The sequence below is a fragment of the Nomascus leucogenys genome, chromosome 8 (assembly GCF_006542625.1).
Source record: "Nomascus leucogenys isolate Asia chromosome 8, Asia_NLE_v1, whole genome shotgun sequence".
Taxonomy (NCBI): Eukaryota; Metazoa; Chordata; class Mammalia; order Primates; family Hylobatidae; genus Nomascus; species Nomascus leucogenys.
Window position 1 is genome coordinate 103,079,459 of NC_044388.1, and position 20,888 is coordinate 103,100,346.

General features: G+C 46.1%; 1 protein-coding gene across 10 annotated transcripts in view; it reads left to right on the forward strand.

Moving 5' to 3' along the window:
* Positions 1–20,888, forward strand: part of RALGPS1 (Ral GEF with PH domain and SH3 binding motif 1) — a 300,052-nt gene that overhangs the window by 28,056 nt on the left and 251,108 nt on the right. For all 10 annotated transcript variants that reach the window (XM_030817835.1, XM_030817841.1, XM_030817832.1 and 7 more), the window contains exons 2-3: positions 16,132–16,253; positions 19,761–19,868. In XM_030817835.1, the coding sequence (XP_030673695.1) occupies positions 16,197–16,253; positions 19,761–19,868 (165 nt within the window). In that variant the 5' untranslated portion in view covers positions 16,132–16,196. The remainder of the gene's footprint in view (positions 1–16,131; positions 16,254–19,760; positions 19,869–20,888) is intronic.

The following is a 20,888-nucleotide window of genomic DNA, read 5'->3' on the forward strand; positions in this document are numbered from 1 at the left end:
TGATTGGGTGGAATTGATGGCTTTACAATACTGTCTCCTTATTCAAGGGAGTGAAATGTCTCTCCTTTGATTTAAGTCTTTTTTTTTTTTTTGTCCTTTAGTAAGGTTTTATAATTTTCTTTAAATGATTTTTGTACATTTCTTTTAAAGTTTATTTCTGGATCTTTTTCTCTTTTGTTAGTGGGCTCTTGGGCCATTATGCTTTCTAGCTGGTTATTGTTCATACAGAGAAAATTGTTGATTTTATGGCTGGATAGACATCATTCATAGATTTATCTTTAATCCACTTCCATTAGCTTGAAATCTAGAAATTCTTCACAATTTGTAGTTCACTGATGTCATCCTTTTCTGTATTTTAATGCTGCAACAGATTTTTTTCCCTTTTTTCTTTTTTTGTTTTTGAGATGGAGTCTCACTCACTCTGTTACCCAGGCTAGAGCGCAGTGGTGCAATCTCAGCTCACTGCAACCTCCACCTCCTGGATTCAAGCGATTCTTCTGCCTCAGCCTCCCAAGTAGCTGGGATCACAGGTATGCACCACCACGCTCGGCTAATTTTTATATTTTTAGTAGAGACAGGGTTTTGTCATGTTGGCCAGGCTGGTTGTGAACTCCTGACCTCAAGTGATCTGCCCTCCTTGGCCTCCCAAAGTGCTGGGATTACAGGAGTGAACCACCGCACCCGGCCTTATGTTTTACGTATTTGGTCCTTTCAACAGGACCTGGAGAGTGGAAGGCAAATGTGTGGACTCGTCTCATTATCTTCATAGTCTATTAGTCGAGGTTGATGTGAAAGTGTCATCTGTCCCTGTGCCCTTCGGGCACCTCCAACTCACACCATCAACCCTGCAGTGCTCTCCATGGAATGTGGGCTGACCCTGAAGAGCCTTTGAAACTGGGCACAGGTTTTCCGTTTTCCTGCCGCCTGGGGTGTGCCCTTTACTCCTGAAGTCTTTCTCCTACTGCTGCCTTGACTGCTTTCACTCCCCCTTTTCCAACCAGACCTTACCTACCCTGCCTGTCTCTGTAGACAGCTTCCTTCTTATTTTAAGGGAAGGACCAGGCTGTTTATTATGAAAATCAGGGCATACGGCCAGGACTCAATGCTGTTTGTCAACAAGGCCCAATAATGTAATGTGGGTATCCTGTTCTGCCAACCTACCCCTTGCCTCAAGGTTTCTGAGGTACCTGATTGCAGAAGGAACAGCAGCCAAGGAGAACTCAGAGACCCTCATTATTAGCCTGGCACCCCAACACAGGGCCCTCTGGTCAAAGCTGGGTTGGAGCAGGTAATGGGCTCGCAACCTATGGGGGCCTCCCACTTGCCTGAGCTTGATCTGTGTCTGGGTCCCTTACCATCCGCCAGCCAGCAGCAGTGTATGGGACATGCAGGCCTGGTGGGCACCCTTAGGCATGCATGCAGGAGTCAGAGAGGGCTGAGCTCAAGCAGAGGCCCTAGTTCCCCACACATCTCACAACAGCAGTGGAGAGAAGAGAAGGCCTTGAATAGGTGATGATCTTTTGGCACTTAGTGACACTATCGGATGTGTTCCTATCCTGATCTGGCTTGGTACCAGCCAGACCAGTAATGTCTCTGCCTTTGGCAGGATCTAAGAGGGAGGGAAAAGGAGGTCAAGACCCCCTGCTCCCTACACACCTCCACAGTCCACCTTAGATGGTTTCTGTTTGGCCTGCACATAACAGGTATAAAATGCCTGAATGTCAACACCCAGGGCTGCAGTCCTCCAATAATGGTTTTTCACAGGAAATGTTGAGACCCCTGTTTTTAGACCTGTTCCTAAGGGAGATTGTGGGGAGGGAAATTGGGTGGGGAGGGAGGGTGGGATAGGATATGAGAATATAGAATCCTTGAATTTTTTTTAACTTTTTATTTTGAGATTATTTTAGATTTATAGAAAAGCTGCAAAACTGCAAAACAGTACAGAGCTTACATAACCACAGTACTATTATGAAATTAATAGGTACCACACTGTTTACTGAACTACAGACCTTTTTCAGATGTTACCAGTTTTCCCCACAGTGTCCCTTTTCTGTTTCAGGATCCAGTTTAGAGTCCCTCAGTGCATTCAGCCATTGAGTCTCATCAGTTTCCTCTGGTCTGTAATAGTTCTTTAGTCTGTCCAGAAGGTCTCAGCTGAGCCTTGGTGGATGAAATTTAGAGTCTAGTTTTGGTGATTCTATTTATCAAGTCTATAGAGTGAAAGAGTCTCATCCAGCCCTGCAGGTGTTGTTGTAGGTGCCTGGCCTGGCTGGCACTCCCCATGGACATGAGTCTTCCTGTCCACAGCAGGCAGCCCAGGAGGATCCCCACTGCTGCCCTCCTCCAGGTGAGGTATGAGTGGGCCACTGTACTCCTTCCTCCAGTTGCAAGGGAAGCAGCTAACAGGGTCTGACACTTCTTTAAGACTGTCTTTGTCAGGTGTCCTCTCTTTCTCTTGCTTTTTATTTTTTTGAGATAGAGTCTCACTCTGTCACCCAGGCTGGAGTGCAGTGGCACAATCTCGGCTCACTGCAACCTCCGCCTCCCGGGTTCAAGCCATTCTCCTGCCTCAGCCTCCCGAGTAGCTGGGATTACAGGCGCTCACCACTACGCCCAGCTAAGTTTTTGTATTTTTAGTAGAGATGGGGTTTCGCCATGTTAGCCAGGCAGATCTCAAACTCCTGACTTCATGATTTGCCTGCCTCAGCCTCCCAAAGTGCTGAGATTACAGGCGTGAGCCACTGCGCTTGGCCTTCTCTTGCATTTTTAATATTTTGCCCTCTGCTAACTCTTTGAGTCTGAGGATGTGCTTAGAAGTCTTCCTCAGGCACCTCAAAACCCCAACCTCAATCTGCTGCCCTCATCTCGTCTTCCCCTTTCTGCTATACTTGGCCCTGGGAGAGTCAGGACCATTAGATCCCATTGTGTGTCGGGCCTTCCCTGACACCGCACATAGGGTGCTCTTGCCATTATATCCTCAGGCCTGTTCTCAGGTCTCATCCCAAGTGTTTCTGCAGTACCTTATACCATGGACTGAATTCTTTCTGCAGTTCCTGCTTTCTGCCTCTGTGTGATAAGGTCGCTCTCTGGGGCAGACATCATCTCTTATCAGTCAGGGTATTTCTTCAGCTTCCGTTTGGAGAAGGGGAAGATGCATTCTGTTTTTCTCCAGCTGGGTATGCTTTAGATATAGGAAAATGTACCTTTTTTAGTGTATTGTTCTGCAAGTTATGACTTAGCTTTTGCAATCACTCTATTAAGAATAAACCATAAAGGGACAGGGGTGCAGCAGGGAGACTGCGTAAGAGGTTTTCACGGTAGATGGGAGGTTTTGGTGGCTTGGATCAAGATGGAGGGATTGGAGGTGGTGAGACCTGACCATGTTCCACAGAGAGGAATTTTCTCTGTCCATGATGGCCCAGGACAGAGACAGTACCCCTTCTAGTTCCAGACAGCGTTGCCTGCCGATACCCAAAGTACATGTTCCCTGGATCCTGATTAAGACTGAGGGTTTGGCCAGGCACGGTGGCTCATACCTCACTCGGGAGGCCGAGATGGGCAGATCACCTGAGGTCAGGAGTTCGAGACCGTCCTGGCCAATGTGGCGAAACCCCGTCTCTACCAAAAATACAAAAATTACCTGGGCGTGGTGGCACATGCCTGTAATCCCAGCTACTTGGGAGGCTGTGGCAGGAGAATTGCTTGAACCTGGGAGATGGAGGTTGCGGTGAGCTGAGATTGCACCACTGCACTCCAGCCTGGGTGAGGGAGCAAGAATCTGTCTAAAAAAAAAAAAAAAAAAAAAAGATTGAGGGCTTTACAGAGTTAGGAAAAGGAAATGGGGGGTTGAGTTCCTGGCCTGGCTACTGCGCGCTGTGATTCCGAACACACACAAGGGGAAGCTTCACTATTCAGGCTTCCAGAATAGCAGGGCACCTCTGATGCACCCAGGGCTTTTGTGGGTATCTGGTATGTCTGAGGTAGACCACCCTCATTTCTTCACTCTCCCTTTCACCCTCATTTCTTGATGTTCCCTTTAAGCCCACCCCCACAAATATCCCCTGGCCTCCCAGTTTCCTAAAATTTGCCTCCTTTCCCTATAGAAGAAATCAGGTCTTGCCAGCTGGTGGCTGCAGGGGAGGATTTTTTCCTCCTTCACCTGTCTTCTGCAGGCACCTTGTTTTGGAAGGGGAGAATCTTTGATTTCCGGAGTAGATTGTAGATGCTCATGTGGGAGATGGGGACGCTCTAGCCAGCCTTTCATAGAGGGTCTAAAAGAAAACTCTCCTGCCAACCAGAGAACCTTTCCTGGTCTTCAGAGAGATGCATATTCCTCATTCACATTTGTTTCACTGCCTCACCTTCAAATTGATTTCTTGTGGTCTTAGGCTAAGAGAGCATTGTCTGTGCTCACTCTTGCCCTGGAAGGTGAAGTGGTGGTGGAGGGGGTGTTACCAGAAACAATAGCTGTCATTTCTTGAATCCATGCTACCTGCCAGGCCCTGCACCAGCCACTTCTACATACATCATCTTATTAATCCTTTCAGCCTCCTGTGAGGTAGGTACAGGGGTAGGTACAAGATGAGCATCCCAACTCTGAAAATCTGAAATAAAAATGCTCCAAAATCTGAGACTTTTTGAGTGCTGACACGATGCTCAAAGGAAATGCTCATTGGAGCATTTTGGACTTTGGATTTGGGGATTTGGGATGCTCAGCTGGTAAGATAATGTACATATTCCAAAATCCAAAAAATCAGAAATCTGAAACACTTCTGGTCCCAAGCATTTCGAATAAGGGATGCGCAGCCTGTACCATGATTCTCCCCAGAGGAGGAAAGTGGATGTTGGCCAGGTCAAGCAACTGGCCAAGGGCACAAAGTAAGTGAAAGGTGAGTGTTCAGATCCTGGTTCTCTGTCCCCTAAGCCACAGGGAGGAGCCTGGCTTCTTTGACTTGCTCTGTAGCTGCCTTGTTTTGTGCTCCTATCAAGCCTGCACTGCAGGCTTGTTACCCTGGTGGGGGTGGGGGTTGAGCTACAGGTGACTTTAAGGCCTCCCCAAATCCAGGTGTGCTCTGAGCCTTGTCTATAGAATGAAGGGTAGGTGCTGTGCATAGCCCCTACTATTACTCAAATATATGTAGCTACTGCAGGGATTGTTAAACCAGAGTGTTGGTGAATTTATCATAGCTTTTTGTTACAGAAGGTTTTTTTCCTTAACAGATGTCAAAAAGAGAACTACATTTTTTTTTAGTGTTGAAAGGCGGGTCTCTAGAGTGTGTTTCCCTCTATATTTATATGCCTGTATATCCACACATATCAGAGTATCTGTGTGGGTGTGTGCATTAAGATGCTACCCAACACTGTGAACAGTGTTAACCTTGGGGACAGGGACTAGGTAGGGGCTTTGGGGAGAGCAGACTTTACTTTTATATTTTATACCTTTGTATCCAGTTTACGTAATTCTACTATGCATATGAATTACTTTTCTTTTAAAAATTGAGGCCGGGCGCAGTGGCTCATGCCTGTAATCCCAACACTTGGGAGGCTGAGGTGGGCAGATCACTTGAGGCCTGGAGTTTTAAGACCAGCCTGGCCAATATGGTGAAACTCTGTCTCTACTAAAAATACAAAAAATTAGCTGGGCGTGGTGGCGCATGCCCGTAGTTCCAGCTACTTGGGAGGCTGAGGCAGGAGAATCGCTCGCTTGAACCTGGGAGGCAGAGGTTGCGGTGAGCTGAGATTGCACCACTGCACTCCAGCCTGGGCAACAGAGTGAGAATCCATCTCAAAAAGAAAAAAAATAAATAAAATAAAAATTCAGAAAGTCCTTATCCTTGAAAAGGTTAGGCATCCCTGGGCTGGACTATAAATTTCCTGAGGCCAAGGATGGGTTTTCAGTCCCCTTCTGCCTCCTCAGCTTCAGCATACAGAGCCTGGGACATGGGGGCGCTTGAGAATGCCTGTCACAGGATGGCTGCCTGTTTGTGCCGGCCCCCACTTCAGCTCCGTAAACATAGGTGCTTCCCTTCCCCAAGAAGACGCTCTTCCTGGCCCTTCTTTCCATGCTTGCTCAATCTCCCAAGTTCTATCCCTTGTTCCTAGTACCTGTGGAGGATCCTGTCTCTAAAGCCAGCCCTCTTTACTGAGCACTGCTGACTTCTCTCCTCCATGGAGGCCCAGCCCCACATGGCATTTTGGACTCAGTGGTGCCTCCTCAGCTCACTATTTCTCCTTTCTTGGGAGAGAGGCCAGAGGTTGGATGCTGAGTGGTGTAGTTTGAAAGGAGTTGAGGAGGGAGCCGGTAAACACTGGAGTGAGTGATGGCCGTTCCAGTTTGACATGTGCTTACATGGCCAGGCTCTCTTTGAAAGCCTCCAGATGCTGCTACTTGCCAGGAAAGGAGGCTTGGAGAGTTTGGAGAGGGTCAGGAGGAGGTAGAGGTAACAGCATGGCCATCCCTGCACAAGGGGGCCTTTCTTGAACTCCTGGCAGGAGGTCCAGACCCAGAGTAATGGGTGCCCTAGTGGGAAACCTTTTGGCAATACAAAATCTGATGTGCTGTGGCTATGGCTGAGTGTGTGTGTGTGTGTGTGTGTGTCTGTGTGCGCGTGTCTGTGTGCGTGCTTGTGCATGTGCCTGTGTGCACACGTGTACACTTACTGTTCATGGAGTAGACCGAACAGTTGTTGGAGGAGTTGTGGCAAAATCCTTCTTTGTTACCTTCCTATTTGTCTTTGTCTAGCTTCTGTGCATGACACAGAAAGGAGGAAGAGGCAGCTGCAGAGTCGTGGGAGAGCTGCACGTCCACACTGCGGAAGTGGACTCGGAAATGGTGTTTGGGATCCATTTTCATACTTGTCTGAAACATTTGGAAGAAATCACTTTCTTGTAATTGAACATTCCTGGATGTGTGTATTTTCTTTGAAACAGCCTCCTTAAGCTAGGAAAAAGTGATGATTATGCCTTCTCAGGAGTGGTCTGCATTGGACTGTCTCGTGTTATTTTCTTGGTTTCCTGAACCTGAAACGTTGAAGGAGAATTCTCGAAGATTGGAAGGAAACCAAGGTTGCATATGGGATTTTCCTTTCCCTCTTCAGGAGTCCCCCCACACAAGACCAGATTCTGTCATAAGCAGAAAAAAAAGATGTGGGATTGTACTGTGGTTCTGATACAACTGCCACGTTCTTAAGAAGTTACATCATGAGAATCACTTTTTCTCCTGCAGTGTTTTGGTTTCCAGGGAGGAATTAGCCAGAGTATGTGTGTGCATGTACACGTGCATGCGTGTGTGTGTGTGTGTGCGTGTGTGTATGTGTAAGGTGAGAGAGGCAGAAGGAGGACGGAAAGAATGGCATTTTTGGTGCGGTGCAAACTAATTTGCCCAAACTAAAAAAGCTGGTGCTCTCACCATTATGCCAGGCTACCTCCCTGTGTAGTAGATGACACAGCTGATGTAGATGTATAAAAATGTAGCCCCTACAGTTTAATTTATCTCTCTGAGCCTCAGTTGCCTCATCTGTAAAGTGGGTCTTAATGTATATAAATCCTCTCACCTGACACGAAGTAAGTGTCTGATAAATTGTCTCAATGACAATGATCAGACTGTGTATGAGCTCCTAGAGGCCCAGGGCTTGTGTGACTCCCCTGCACAGAGCAGGGCTTGGGAAAATTTTATAAAGTTTGCTGAGTGGATGAGGGAGTGAACAGGAGGCAAGATGCTGTTGCTATATTGTGGTGTTAGTTCCATCTGTGAAAGGATAAACTCCGTGGGGAGTCCTGCCTATCTTATTTGCTGCTGTGTCCCCAGAGCCCATTTAATCTGTGATGGACATGGGACTGGGGAAGGTGGGAGAGGACACCTGCCACTCATGCCCCAGCATGCTGGTATCCCACCTGTCCTTTGTTCCCCTGTGCATCCACACATGCCCAGCGCCCTCCACACACTGCCCACACTTTACTTGGAGCCTCTCATTCATCCTTTAAGACCCAGCTCAGTGGTTCTTCTCAGCGATGTCTTCTTTGACCCCCAGAGGTATTGGTCACTCACTTCTTTGTGCTCCAGTGAACCACCTAGTGGGTGGTAGTTCATAAACAAATGAATGAACTACCAAGCAGTGTGTGGCAGTTAGGCCCCCATCTACTCATTCATAACAGCCTCAAACTTAGAAGGCATCCTTGGTTCCTCTCTCTTCTTTTCCCCCTGCATGCAGTCCATCAGTAAGTCTTGTCTGTGCAACCTCCAGAACATCTCCTGGATCCATTCCCCATGAATCCAAGCTGCTGCCATCTATTACCTCCTAACTGACTTAACTGCCTCCATTTTGGCCTTTCCAATGTAATTCTCCACAAAGTAGCCAAAGTGATCTTCCAAAACAGTGCCAATCAGATCATGTCACTCCCCTGCTCAACACACTCTAGCACAGCCAGGCATGGTGGCTCATGCCTGTAATCCCAGCACTTTGGGAGGCCAAAGCAGGTGGATCACTTGAGGTCAGGAGATCAACTCCAGCCTGGCCAATGTGGTGAAACCCCATCTCTACTAAAAATACAAAAATTAGCCGGGCATGGTAGTGGGCACCTATAATCCCAGCGCCTGTAATCCCAGCTATTCGGGAGGCTGAGGCAGGAGAATTGCTTGAACCTGGGAGGTGGATGTTGCAGTGAGCCAAGATTGCACCATTGCACTCCTGCCTGGGACCTGGGTGACAGAGTGAAACTCTGTCTCAAAAGGAAGAACCTCTCTGGCATACCCTCCAGTATACTCCAAATGAAACCCCAGCTCCTCACCATAGCCTACAAGGCCATTCATGCCCTGGCCCCAGCCTGTCTGTCCACTGCTTCCAGGTGACTCAGCTCCAGCCATGGCCTTTTCCCTCCATCATAAACCTGCTAGGCTCATGTGCATCTCAGGGCCTTTGCACTCGCTGTTCCTTCTGCAAAGAATACTCATATTCCCACTGGTTTGTATGGCTGCCTCCTTCCTAAGGTTTCAGCTCACATATCGCATCTGTAGAGAGTCCTTCATTGACCATCCTGGCAAATGTCATCTTCCACCCTATTTCATTTCTTTAAGGCATTTATCAGTATCTTCAGTTACCTTCTTTGTTATGTGCATTTTCTGACTCCCTACCTAGAATATAAGTTCCGTGGCAGCAGGGACCTTCTGTGCCTGCCCACCTTGTGTGTCCAGTGCCTGGGACAGAGGTTCTTGACCAGAGTATCTATGAATTTGGATGGAAAAAGTGACATTCATTAACTTTGAACTGAAATTTAGCATTTATCTCATTTATTAATATAGACAGTAAACCACAGTAATAACAGTACCTGGGACTTGGTCACCAATAGAAATCTGAGACATCGCTGAGACATCGCTCAGATATTTTCATGTCACATAACATTTGTGGGCAACTCAGAATATCCGTGCTCATAACTACTTTGAAATTATGGTAGTTATTAGACTCCCCAATAGTTCTTGTTATTGAATACAATAATAAAGATATATATTCCCTTACATAAAGAAATACATATATTACTACATAAAAAATTATTTAAAAAACAATTTAATATATTTCAATATAATTTTTCGGTATAATTTTATGTACTTAAAAACATTTCTATGAGAAGGAGTCCAGAGGCTTCATCAGACTGCCAGAAGGGTCTAAGACACAAAATCGTTAGCAACTGTTGGTTAGGACAGTGTCTAGCATGAGGTAGGGGCACAGTGAGTGAATGAATAGTGTGTGTCTTCCCCTTTCCAGTGAGCCAGTGCATTTCCAGGGTCAGATTTCCCATGGATTGGCATGAACTTGATGTTTAGGAACGAGCTTTGGTCAAGGTCTTGTGGAAATCTACTCTAACTGCCTGATGCTGACAGAGAGGCATTTATCGCCGGGCCCCGGGCTGCTCTCCTTTTCTTTCAGACACAGGCTCTTTCTTCAGTTCCTGTCTGTGCATCTGCTTCCTCCCCCTGCTTTCATCCCTCTGACCAGACTGTCCCTGCATGGGGCCACTGTCTACTCCCGAGGGTGTGGCACCTTAGCTTAGTTGACCAGCAGAGACTAATATCTCAGGGTCCTGAGTTCCTAGGAGAACCAGGGGGCACCCTGGTCTAGTCAGTCTGGCTTAGGAAGCACAGTTCCCTATCTTCAGGGCCCTACTCTGGGTAGGGAAGCTGTTCTCAGGCAGGAGCTAGGCCAGGCTGACCCCCTCAATGGCAGTCTGCTCCCTGATACAGAACTGGGGGCTCAGCCAGGCCTCAGGGACTGAAGTTGGATGGGTGGGGGTTTCTCTGAGCCTTGAAAAGGACAGTCCATTGTACTTGATCCTGTACTTTCCTAGCATGTGAAGTATCACTTGTCTGAGAGTCGCTGCCCATAAATTCGGCCATTTTTGTCAGGGGCGAGACATGCTGGAGTCAGACTGGAAACAAGTGCTCTGTCTTTCCTTCTAGGTCAGACCTCCCATGGAAAGCATAATGGGTAACACACTACGACTGCCATACTTCATCTGTAGGTGGGGTGGGCCACAGGGGGAGGATGGGCAGGTTGAGAGGACTCCTGTACTTGGACCCCTGGACTCAGCTATGCTCCCTGGAGAGCCTGGAACCCACTGCTGGTGATCCCCTTCCCAGCAGTGGAAGCCCATGGTTTTACAAAGCATGATACAGTTCTTTCTCAAACACTTAAAGTTAATTTTTTGTTTGTTTTAGGAAAAAAGAATAGGTATAAATGAATAGAAAATTGTATGATAACACTGACACCAATAGTAACTGATAATCTTGATTACTTGCCCTATGTCTGGCCCCGATGGAGCATTTTAAATACGTTTGCTCATCCAGTGCTCACCTGGACTCTTGCAAGAGGCAGCATCATGGATGATGAAGAGCCCAGGCCTTGGCATTGACTGACCAGGGTTTGCACCTCCCAGTCCTGCCACTAACTCACAGCAAGTCACATTACCTAACTGTGCTTCCATTTCCCTGAAGTCTAAGTAGTCTTTACCTCATGGGGCTGTTGTGATGATTAAATGAGCTAATCGTGATGCTTAGCCAGGTGCCTTGCACAGCACCTGCACTCACTTTAGTGCTGGTGTTGGTGTGTGGAGCGGAGCCACCCAGTGAAGCTGGAGAAGTGGGTAGCGTGGTGGTGCCCTTCAGATGGGCAGAGGGTGTGTGCTGATGGCCAGTGACAGAAGAGGGCCTGAGGACTGTTGAAGGTCTGTGAGACTTGAGAATTCAGTTGTTAGGAAAGCAGGGAGAGCAAGGCCTCTCGTTTGGGCCAGGCTGAGCAGTTTGAGCTCCATGTCTGGGCTCCCCTTGGGAAGAGCTACCGAGTGCCAGGCACACCCAGAAAGGAGTCAAGCCCACTTCAGCCTGGGCCTGAGACAGGCTGGATCCACTCAAAGAAGATCAAACTGGCTGTCTTCCATTTGGTCTTCTGTGGTGACTCTCTGTTAGGCCTGGATTGAGTCACTTTAATCCTGTTTGAACTGATCTGAACAGGTTCCATCCATACCAGCTGGTTTGTTCTGGCTTAGAACAGACAGCCTGAGTTGGTCAGCCTTATACTGCCTTTGAATCTTGAGCTGGATTTACTTTTAGTCTCAGTTTTTGGTTTCCTATTTTGAAGTGTATGGGTTTTTCATGGGAGTCTCTGTTGGAGGGTCCCAGCCACTCCATCCTGGGAAGGCTTTCCTTGCCTCCAGGGGCTGTTTCCCTCCTCTTGGTGCCGTCTCTTCTGCACTAGACATTCTTCAAAGTTTTTTGCTTATTAATAGTATCCTGGCTAAGTGTGGTGACTCATGCCTATCTATAATCCCAGCGCTTTGGGAGGTGAAGGTGGGAGGATTGCTTGAGCCCAGCCTCAAGACTAGCCCGGGCAGTGTAGTGAGACTTCATTTCTACAAAAAATAGAAAAAAATAGCTGGGCATGGTGGCATGTGCCTATAATCCCAACTGCATGGGAGGCTGAGGATCCCTTCAGCCCAGGAGTTTGAGGTTGCATTGAGCTATGATTGCAGCACTGCACTCCAAACTGGGAAACAGAGCTGTCTCTTTAAAAAAAAAAAACAAAAAACTCTCTCTCTATATATCTATATCTATATCTATCTATATCTATCTATATATATAATTTCAAGGGGAATGGGAGATGGAAGATTAAACATGTAAGTTCAGATCACCATCATGAAACAGAGCTGAAGGTGTGCTTCTTTTATTGTAGTATAATTTATATTTCATAAAACCCACCCCTTCTAATGGTATAATTGTATGAGTTTTAGGGAATTTTTAGAGCTAACTGCCACCACGATCCAGTTTTAGAACATTTCCATCCCTCAGAAACTCCTGTGTCCTTGTGTAGTCAGTTCTGCCCCTGCCCCGGCCCACCAGTGATGTGCACTTTTGTCGCTCTAAATTTGCCTTTTCTGGACATTTCCTAAAAATGGAATCACACAGTACATTCCTTTGCATCTGTCTTCTTTCCCCGAGCATGTGTTTTAAGGTTTGTTGGTGATGGCTGTATCAGTGCATCACCTCTCTGTTTTGCTGGGTAGTGCTCCATCCTGCGGTGTGTCGACTGAATTCTCTGTCCATTTACCAGGTGATGAACATTTGGAGGGTTTGTAGCTTTTGGCTTTTATGAATAATGGTGCTATAAGCATTCATGTTCATGTCTTTGTGTGGACATATGTTTTCTTTTTTTAGGTAGATACCTAGGAGTAGAATTACTGGGTCATGTGATAAATTTATATTTAACTTTTTAAGAGAATACCAAACGATCTTTCAAAGTGGCTGTGCCATTCTGCCTTCCCACCAGCAATGCATGAGGGTTCCGTCTCTGCACATTTTTGCCAATACTTGTTATGGCCTGTTGTTGTTGTTTTCTTTTGTTTTTAATTATAGCCATCCTGGTAGATATGATGTGGTATCTCATTATGGTTTCATTTGTGTTTCCCTGATGGCATTTCTCTTATTAGCCATTCATATATCTTCTTCTTCTTCTTTTTTTTTTTTGAGGTGGAGTCTCACTCTGTTGCTCAGGCTGGAGTGTAGTGTGCAATCTCTGCTCACTGCAACCTCCGCTTCTTGGGTTCAGGCGATTCCCCTGCCTCAGCCTCCTAAGTAGCTAGGATTACAGGCATGTGCCACCACATCTGACTGATTTTTGTCTTTTTAATAGAGATGGGGTTTCGTCATGTTGGCCAGGCTGGTCTCAAACTCCCGACCTCAGGTGGTCTGCCCACTTTGGCCTCCCAAAGTACTGGGATTACAGGTGTGAGCCACTGTGCCTGGCCCATATATCTTCTTTTGTGAAGTATCTGTTCAAATCTTCTGTGGAGCAGCTTTTTAAACCTGCACCAGCTGTGGATCTCTGGTTCTTGGTGATGGCAAACATGGCTTCTCTCAGGACAAAAATGACTAACAAATGAGACTTCTCAGCCCGTCTCTTCTCCTTGCTCATGAAAGAGGACTTTGGCCTCTCCAGCTCAGCTGTTTCTCTAAGGAAAAACTTTACCTGACCAGTTCTTTTTTTTTTTTTTTTTTTTCTTTTTCACTATGAAAATTATCAAGCACTTGGAAAAGTGCAGAGACTGGTACAATGAACTCCTCTATACCCTCTTGTCTAGATTCAGCCATCGTTATCATGCTGCCATATTTGCCTTTCTCTACTCACATATATTTTGCTGACCCATTTGAACCTAAGTTTTAAACTCACTTTACGTCTATATGTTGACACATACCTCATTAAGCATAAAGACCTTTTCCTACTTAACCACTGCACTGTTATCATACTTAGGAGAATTGACAACAAGTCAGTGGTACCCTCTAAGATCCATAGTCAGCTTTCCCCAGTTGATTCCCAAATGTTGTTTATAGGGCAGGCTAGTTCTTCTGAGTGTTCTTGGGAAGAATGGGAAGGTAGAAGGCTCACAGGATAGAACTGAGGAGGGGATAACTGAAGTGAATATATTGTATTGGAGCAACTTTGAGGGATGAGAGAAGAGTCATTATCAGCACTGGAGATGTACCAGGAGAGAGCCTGGGTCATTTGGACATTCCTTTTTGGTTGCTTGCCCCTGTTTCTTCCCTTTCTTCTCCTTCCTTCCTTCCTTCCTTCGCCTTCCCTCCCTCCCTGCCTTCCTTCCTTCCTTGTTTCCTTTTTTTTTGACGGAATCTTGCTCTATCGCCAGGCTGGAGTGCAGTGGTGAGATCTTGGCTCACTGCAACCTCTACCTCCTGGGTTCAAGCAATTCTCTTTCCTCAGCCTTCCAAGTAGCTGGGACTACAGGCGCCTACCACCACGCCTGGCTAATTTTTATGTTTTTAGTAAAGATGGGGTTTCACCAGGTTGGCCAGGCTGGTCTCGAATTCCTGACTTCAAGTGATCTGCCCACCTCGGCCTCCCAAAGTACTGGGATTACAGATGTGAGCCACTGTGCCTGGCCGCTCCTGTTTCTTTGACAGCATACTGCTGTGTGCCGGGCCCTGTGACTGAGGGACCTGGGAGGGTTGCAGATGGAGTCAATATTATCAGGCTGACTTTTTCTTCTTTTTGAGCTACCTCCAAAGACTGGAGCCAACTGCAATTATCCAGGCAAATCATTTTTCGCAGTGACCTTTGGGCTAGCTCTTGCTCTCCAGGACTGATTTTCACATAGGCATCACAGATTCGGCATTTCCCAAATCAAATTCATCATCCTTCCCCCAAATCTACTATGTCACCTCTGTTCCTTCCTTGAAGAAGGACACACCATCCTTCTGGTACCTCATGCCAAAAACCATCTCATTCTCAGCTGGTGCTTCTGCCTCCCCTCCACTTCAGTGCCCAGGGAGTCTCTGTCCTTCCTGTCTCTCAGTCTCTCTCCTCTCTGACTTGACTGCTGCAGCCTCAGCTCAGGGGCCCTTCCTTACCTCTTGCCTGGATAACTGCAGTTGGTTCCAGTCTTTGTCTTCTCCTTGCCTTCCTCCCAACCCCCTCCTTACTCTCCTGGTCACTTGCCACTAAAAAGCTGTCAGTGGCCACAGCTTTCTGTGTTCAGTGATGTGGTAAATGCTCTACTAGAGGTGTGTGCACTTGGGTGACAGAACAGCTGGCTCTGTTTTGGGTTGTTCAGGCATGATAGCCAGAAGAAGGGACATTTGAGCAGGGTCTTGAATGATGACAGGGTGGTAGGGTGGCATGAACAAAGCCATCAAATAATGAGGTATCTGTCTCCCTGTGCCTCAGTTTCCCCACATGCAATAGGGTGTAATGATAGGACCTACTTCAGGATTTTTGGGTTAGATGAGCTAATGTATGCCAAGCATGGCATATAATACTGTATGGGGTTAGCTATTACCCAGGTTATTATTGATGAAGTGTGGTGCCAGGGGAACACAGGATAATTTGCCTGTCTTCTTCACCCTGCCTTTGTTTTAAAAGAAAAATCAAGGCTGGATGCGGTGGCTCACACCTGTAATCCTAGCACTTTGGGAGGCCGAGGTGAGAGGATTGCTTGAGCCCAGGAGTTTGAGACCAGCTAGGCAACATAGCAAGACCCCACCTCCACAAAAAAATTAGTGGGGCATGGTGGCAAATGCCTGTAGTCCCAGCGACTCGGGAGACTGAGGTGGAAGGATCACCTGAGCCCAGGAGGTTGAGGCTGCAGTGAGCCGTGATTGAGCCACTGCACTCCAGTCTGGGTGACAGAGTAAGACCCTGTCTCAAAATAAATAAGACAAAGATCACAAACTCTAGAGCCTGCAAGGGCCAGGCACACACTGAAATGGTTGCACAAGCCAGTTGGGGACTCAAAGGCCCTGCTCCAATCCAAGGGGCAGCCGCCACTCAGCTGGCTGATGGTCACCATGCAGGAAAATGGGCCCAGTATTGCCAGAAAAGTCAGAAATCCAGAATTCTATGTGAAATCGTCTAATTTTTAAATGTTGATTATTAATTTTAAAAATATTAATACCCTGTACAAGCCCATCAAACTGTATCTGTGGGCCATAGTTAGCCTGAAAGCCACTAGCTTATGACCTTTCTTTAAAGGTCTCTTCTGAGATGATCTGCTCAAGTCTGGTACAACTTTTGCCTGGGGGTGGGGATAAATTTGTTTTGAAGACTGGTTTTTATGAGCCCCTTTGCCTTGCAGGACTTCTCCAGACAGGTTATGTTACCTGCAGAGGCTGCCCTGAAGCTCCCTGTGGCCTGGAGACTATGTACAAGAGGAATGGTCTGATGGCTAGCGTGTTGGTCACCTCTGCCACTCCACAGGTACTGAGGCTGCCAGAATCAGGACAGTGGGTAGAGGGATCTCCTTTCAGCTAACCCAGGCCCCAGCTGAGCCTTGGACAGCAAGGCTGTAGGGCTCTATGAATACCACCATTCTTAGCACTCCTAAGGCCCCTGGCCACGCCAGGCGTGAGATTTGGGAGGCAGTCAGCCCTGAGGATCAGCATGTTTTCTGAAGTCATTCTCTTCAAAGAAAAACAAATACCTGCCCAGTTCAGTCGTAGCAAGTGCCACATTCCATTTTGGTGGCAAGAAGGGATCAGACCTTTCCCAGGAAAAGCTGCTGCTGATTATAAATAAGTCACACACATTCCGGAATGAAGTCAGACAGAAGTCATTCCAACCGGCCCTGGGTTCTTATTTACCTTGCTCAGTAGGAAATGGTTGTAAGGACTGGTGGTCTGCAGTGGCCTGGGCTAGGGCCCCTGCTGTGGGGTTTGGGAGTTTGCTTTCCACACTCAGTAATGGCACAGAAGCATGCAGGAGGAGTGGGTGCCATTTGAGGCCCAAGATGCCACCACCCTGTTGTGTGTGTAATGCCTGCTCCTCTGACAGATTGGCAAGGCCATACCAGGGTTTGAGCCCACAAGGCCCTCCTCATTATGCTAGGCTTTTGAAGTGATCCTGGGTAACCAGCCAAAAAGTCACAGGACTCAGTTCATTTCTTATAAACCGTTCAAGAAAATTCAGTGTTTTGATCTCTGGTCTTGAAATCGGGATAGGTTTAAGTAAAGCTGCTGCTGCAGCAGAATTGTCATTACCCTCATCATCATCACCAATGAATGTATTTGGGGCAGCCTTTGATTGAACAAGTCCCCTTGTATGATTGTGTGTATTTGGGGCAGATACAATGGTGTTTCACTGGAAAGTTGTAATACCTGAAATCCCAGGAATGGACTTCTTTTTGTAACTAGAGGAATCAGACTTCTATTTCCATTTAGAGTGAGCTTCTTTTTTCTCTGGTCTGTGTGTGTATATATATATATGTGTGTGTGTGTGTGTGTGTGTGTGTATATATATATATTTGAGTGTATATATATATATGTATACACATTATACACATTCACACATATATGCTGTGTATATGTGCATATATGTGTATCCAGCACAAGGTAAGTACTCAATAAATATTTTTTGAATAAATGAATGAGCAAATGGATGAATACATGTGTAACTGAAGTGCTCAATAAATTTTGATGTCTGAGTGATACAGTTACACCCACATAGCCCCATAATTTGTTGCTTACTATATACCAGGCACTTTTTTGCATGTTCCATAGGCATTGTCTAATTTAATATTCACAATAACCCCATCAGGTGTATATTATTATTTTATCCCCAGTTTATAGATGAGGAAGCTAAGGCACAGACAGGTGAACAAGCTGGCTTGGAATCACACAGCTGCCAGGTGGGTGGGGATTCAAAGCCAGGCCTCCCTGACTCTGGAGCCGGTGCTCCTAACCATGACATTATACCATCCAAAAGAAAATCCACCCTGTCACCCTGATATATTCTGCTTTCTGGAAGGTGGGTGTAGAAGTACAGAACGGTTTGTACAGAATTGTCTGCTCAGGATCTACATATGAGACTGGGAGATGGAGTAGACTGCCAATTCCAGCAGCATCAGGAGAAGTCTTTATAACTTTTCAAAAGTTCACTCTGCGTAGGTTCTCCTCAGGGGAGAATGTCCTGTCACTGTGGAACTTTAAAAATAGCCATGCCTGGGCCGGGTGTGGTGGCTTCATGCTTGTAATCCCAGCACTTTGGGAGGCCGAGGTGGGTGGATTACCTGAGGTCAGGAGTTCGAGACCAGCCTGGCCAACATGGTGAAACCCCACCCCTACTGAAATTACAAAAATTAGCCAGGCGTGGTGGCAGGTGCCTGTAATCCCAGCTACTTGGGAGACTGAGACAGGAGAATCACTTGAACCCAGCATGTGGAGGTTGCAGTGAGCCGAGATCACACCACTGCACTCTTGCCCGAGTGACAGAGCGAGACTCCCACCCAAAAAAAAAAAAAAAATAACCATGCCTGGGCTCACTGGAGTCCCCTCGAATCAGCCCTCCTGGGGGTGGAGGCAGATTCTGCCAGTTACTTTTTAAGCTGTATTTTATATAACCCATACTATGGCCCTGGGAAGTAGGTTTAATATCACCATTTTACAGATGATAACTGAGACTCAGTAAAACGAAGTTATTTGTCTGAGTACAGACAGCAACTGGTGTGGAGCTGGCATTTTAACCAGGCCTATCTGACCTCAGAGCTCTTAACCACTATGGTATACTGCTTCTTAAGATCATCTTAAGAGTTTTTGGTATAGTAGACTCATTTTAAAATCTTTTGATGACACAGGCCTATCGAAATCTACAGGTTTAATTTCCTGCTCTTCTTTTTAACCTTACATTTCCAGTTGTTGACTATTGGTTTCCCTCACTGGCCTAAAAGCACTCTAGTTTTCAGGAAGATTACAAAGTTTTTCCAGATATAGCCATTTTGGACAGAGTGAAATAAAGAAGAATTAATAAAAGCATATTCTCTAAATCCCAGTCCAAGATGTTGAGGTTAATGGAAACCACAAAATCCTTCTTCGTGAGCTGAGACGAATAAAATCGTTTATGAACTGGGCACAGTTTTTGGGTGGTAAGCTTGATTGAGCTTGATGAAGTTAAATTAAAGAGAAAGTGTATTCAACATTCTGGGATCCCCACAGTGTTGAGATTCATGAAATCAGCCACATTTGAGGAGTTTTAACTTGCCTTTTTATGGGAGACTCTTTCATATCCATGCAGGATGCAGAGTGTCCTTAGCACAAAGGACTCTACTAAATATAACTTTCACACCAGCCTCTAAAGCCAGTTGGTTACCTCTCAGCTCATTAGCAAGCAGGCGTTGAATTCCAAGTGGCCCCCATGATAAATAAGCCTTGAGAGCTACTTTCACATTTTGTGTAATAATTTCCTGCAGTGACTTCAAGTAGGAAAAAGAAAGGTAAAACCAGGTAATGTTTGAAAGACATCATGAAGCAGATTGTCTCCTCAGGCCTCCTAAGACATGCAGTACTGTTCTCCCTCAAGGAAGATTGGGCTGTAATTTTTTACACCACCACTAAACCACTGGCCAGAGAAAGTTAGGGTGTGGCAACTGAAGGTATGTGTTTTGGGGTTGGATAGATACAAAAGTAAGTTTATTTTCTGGCTTTCCCTTTCATAGCTGAGATACCTTGGAGAAGTAACATTGCCTCTACTTCCTTATCTATAAAATGAGAACAATAATAATGTATACTCATAGGGCACACATGAGAAGGAAATAAGATGATACACATGCAGTGCTTAACACGGTGCCTGGACTGGGGTAAAGCTCTAATCAATAGAAGCTGTTTTTATTGTACTATTCCATTGCTCTCCCATCCTCAATTCCGAGGAGGTTTGGGAGGCAGTGATTCCACGTCAGATCATTCAGTTGGCACTATCTCTCCCTGCTCTCCACAGGGCAGCAGCAGCTCGGACTCTCTGGAGGGCCAGAGCTGCGACTATGCCAGCAAGAGCTATGATGCTGTTGTCTTCGATGTCTTGAAAGTGACCCCAGAGGAGTTTGCTGTAAGTGAAACAGGGCTGGTGTGGGTGGCTGGGCACCACAACAGGGCACTAGAGGGAGCCACCACTTAGGCTTTGGGCTTAGATTGGAAACACTCTATATGCCCAAGAGGGGAGTGTTGAGTAAAGTCCGTACCACCCTTTATGAAATACAATGCAGCATTAAAAAGGGTGCTGTCTTGAAATTAACTACCCTGGAAGGCTGTACACTATATACACAAAAGTGAAAGGAGCAGACTAAAGCACAGTTTATGGAGAACATGCAATTTAAAAAATGCATGTACAGGCTGGGCAAGATGGCTCACGCCTATAATCCCAGCGCCGTGGGAGGCTGAGGTAGGAGGATGGCTTGAGCCCAGGAGTTCGAGATCAGCCTGGGCAACATAGGGAGACTGCCTCTACAAAAAATGGAAATAAAAAAATTAGCCAGGTGTGGTGGCACATTCTTGTAGTCCTAGCCACTCAGGAGACAGGTGAGAGGATTGCTTCAGCCTGGGACGTTGAAGCTGCAGTGAGCTGTGATCGTGCAACTACATTCCAGCCTGGGTGACAGAGGAAAACCCTGTCTCAAAAAAAAAAAAAAAAAAAGCATGTACAACACACGTATGACATGTATTTGCACGAGGTCTAGATTTTTTGTTTACATATTGGTAAATATCTGGATCTGTGTAGCCAAACATATTATTTACTATAGTATTTGGTTATAGATTCCAGGTAATTGGAATTTAATTTTTCTTTTTTTATGTATACTTTCTATATTTTTATAACAACCATTTTCTACAATGATAAACAATATTATTTGGGCAATTTTAAAAAATATAAATTTAAAAAAAAAGATATATCTTCAACCAGTGTGTTGCTCCCGGTCTAACTAAGGGACTGTCCCTTGTAGTGGAGCAGTGTTGGCTCCTTGTTTTGCCATGACTTGGTTTTCTCCTTTTGCACTTTGACAGTAGAGGGAGAATATTGACTCTGGGGTGACCTCAACCTGATTGAGAGTGTTGTCCAAGCGTTGAACTTCTC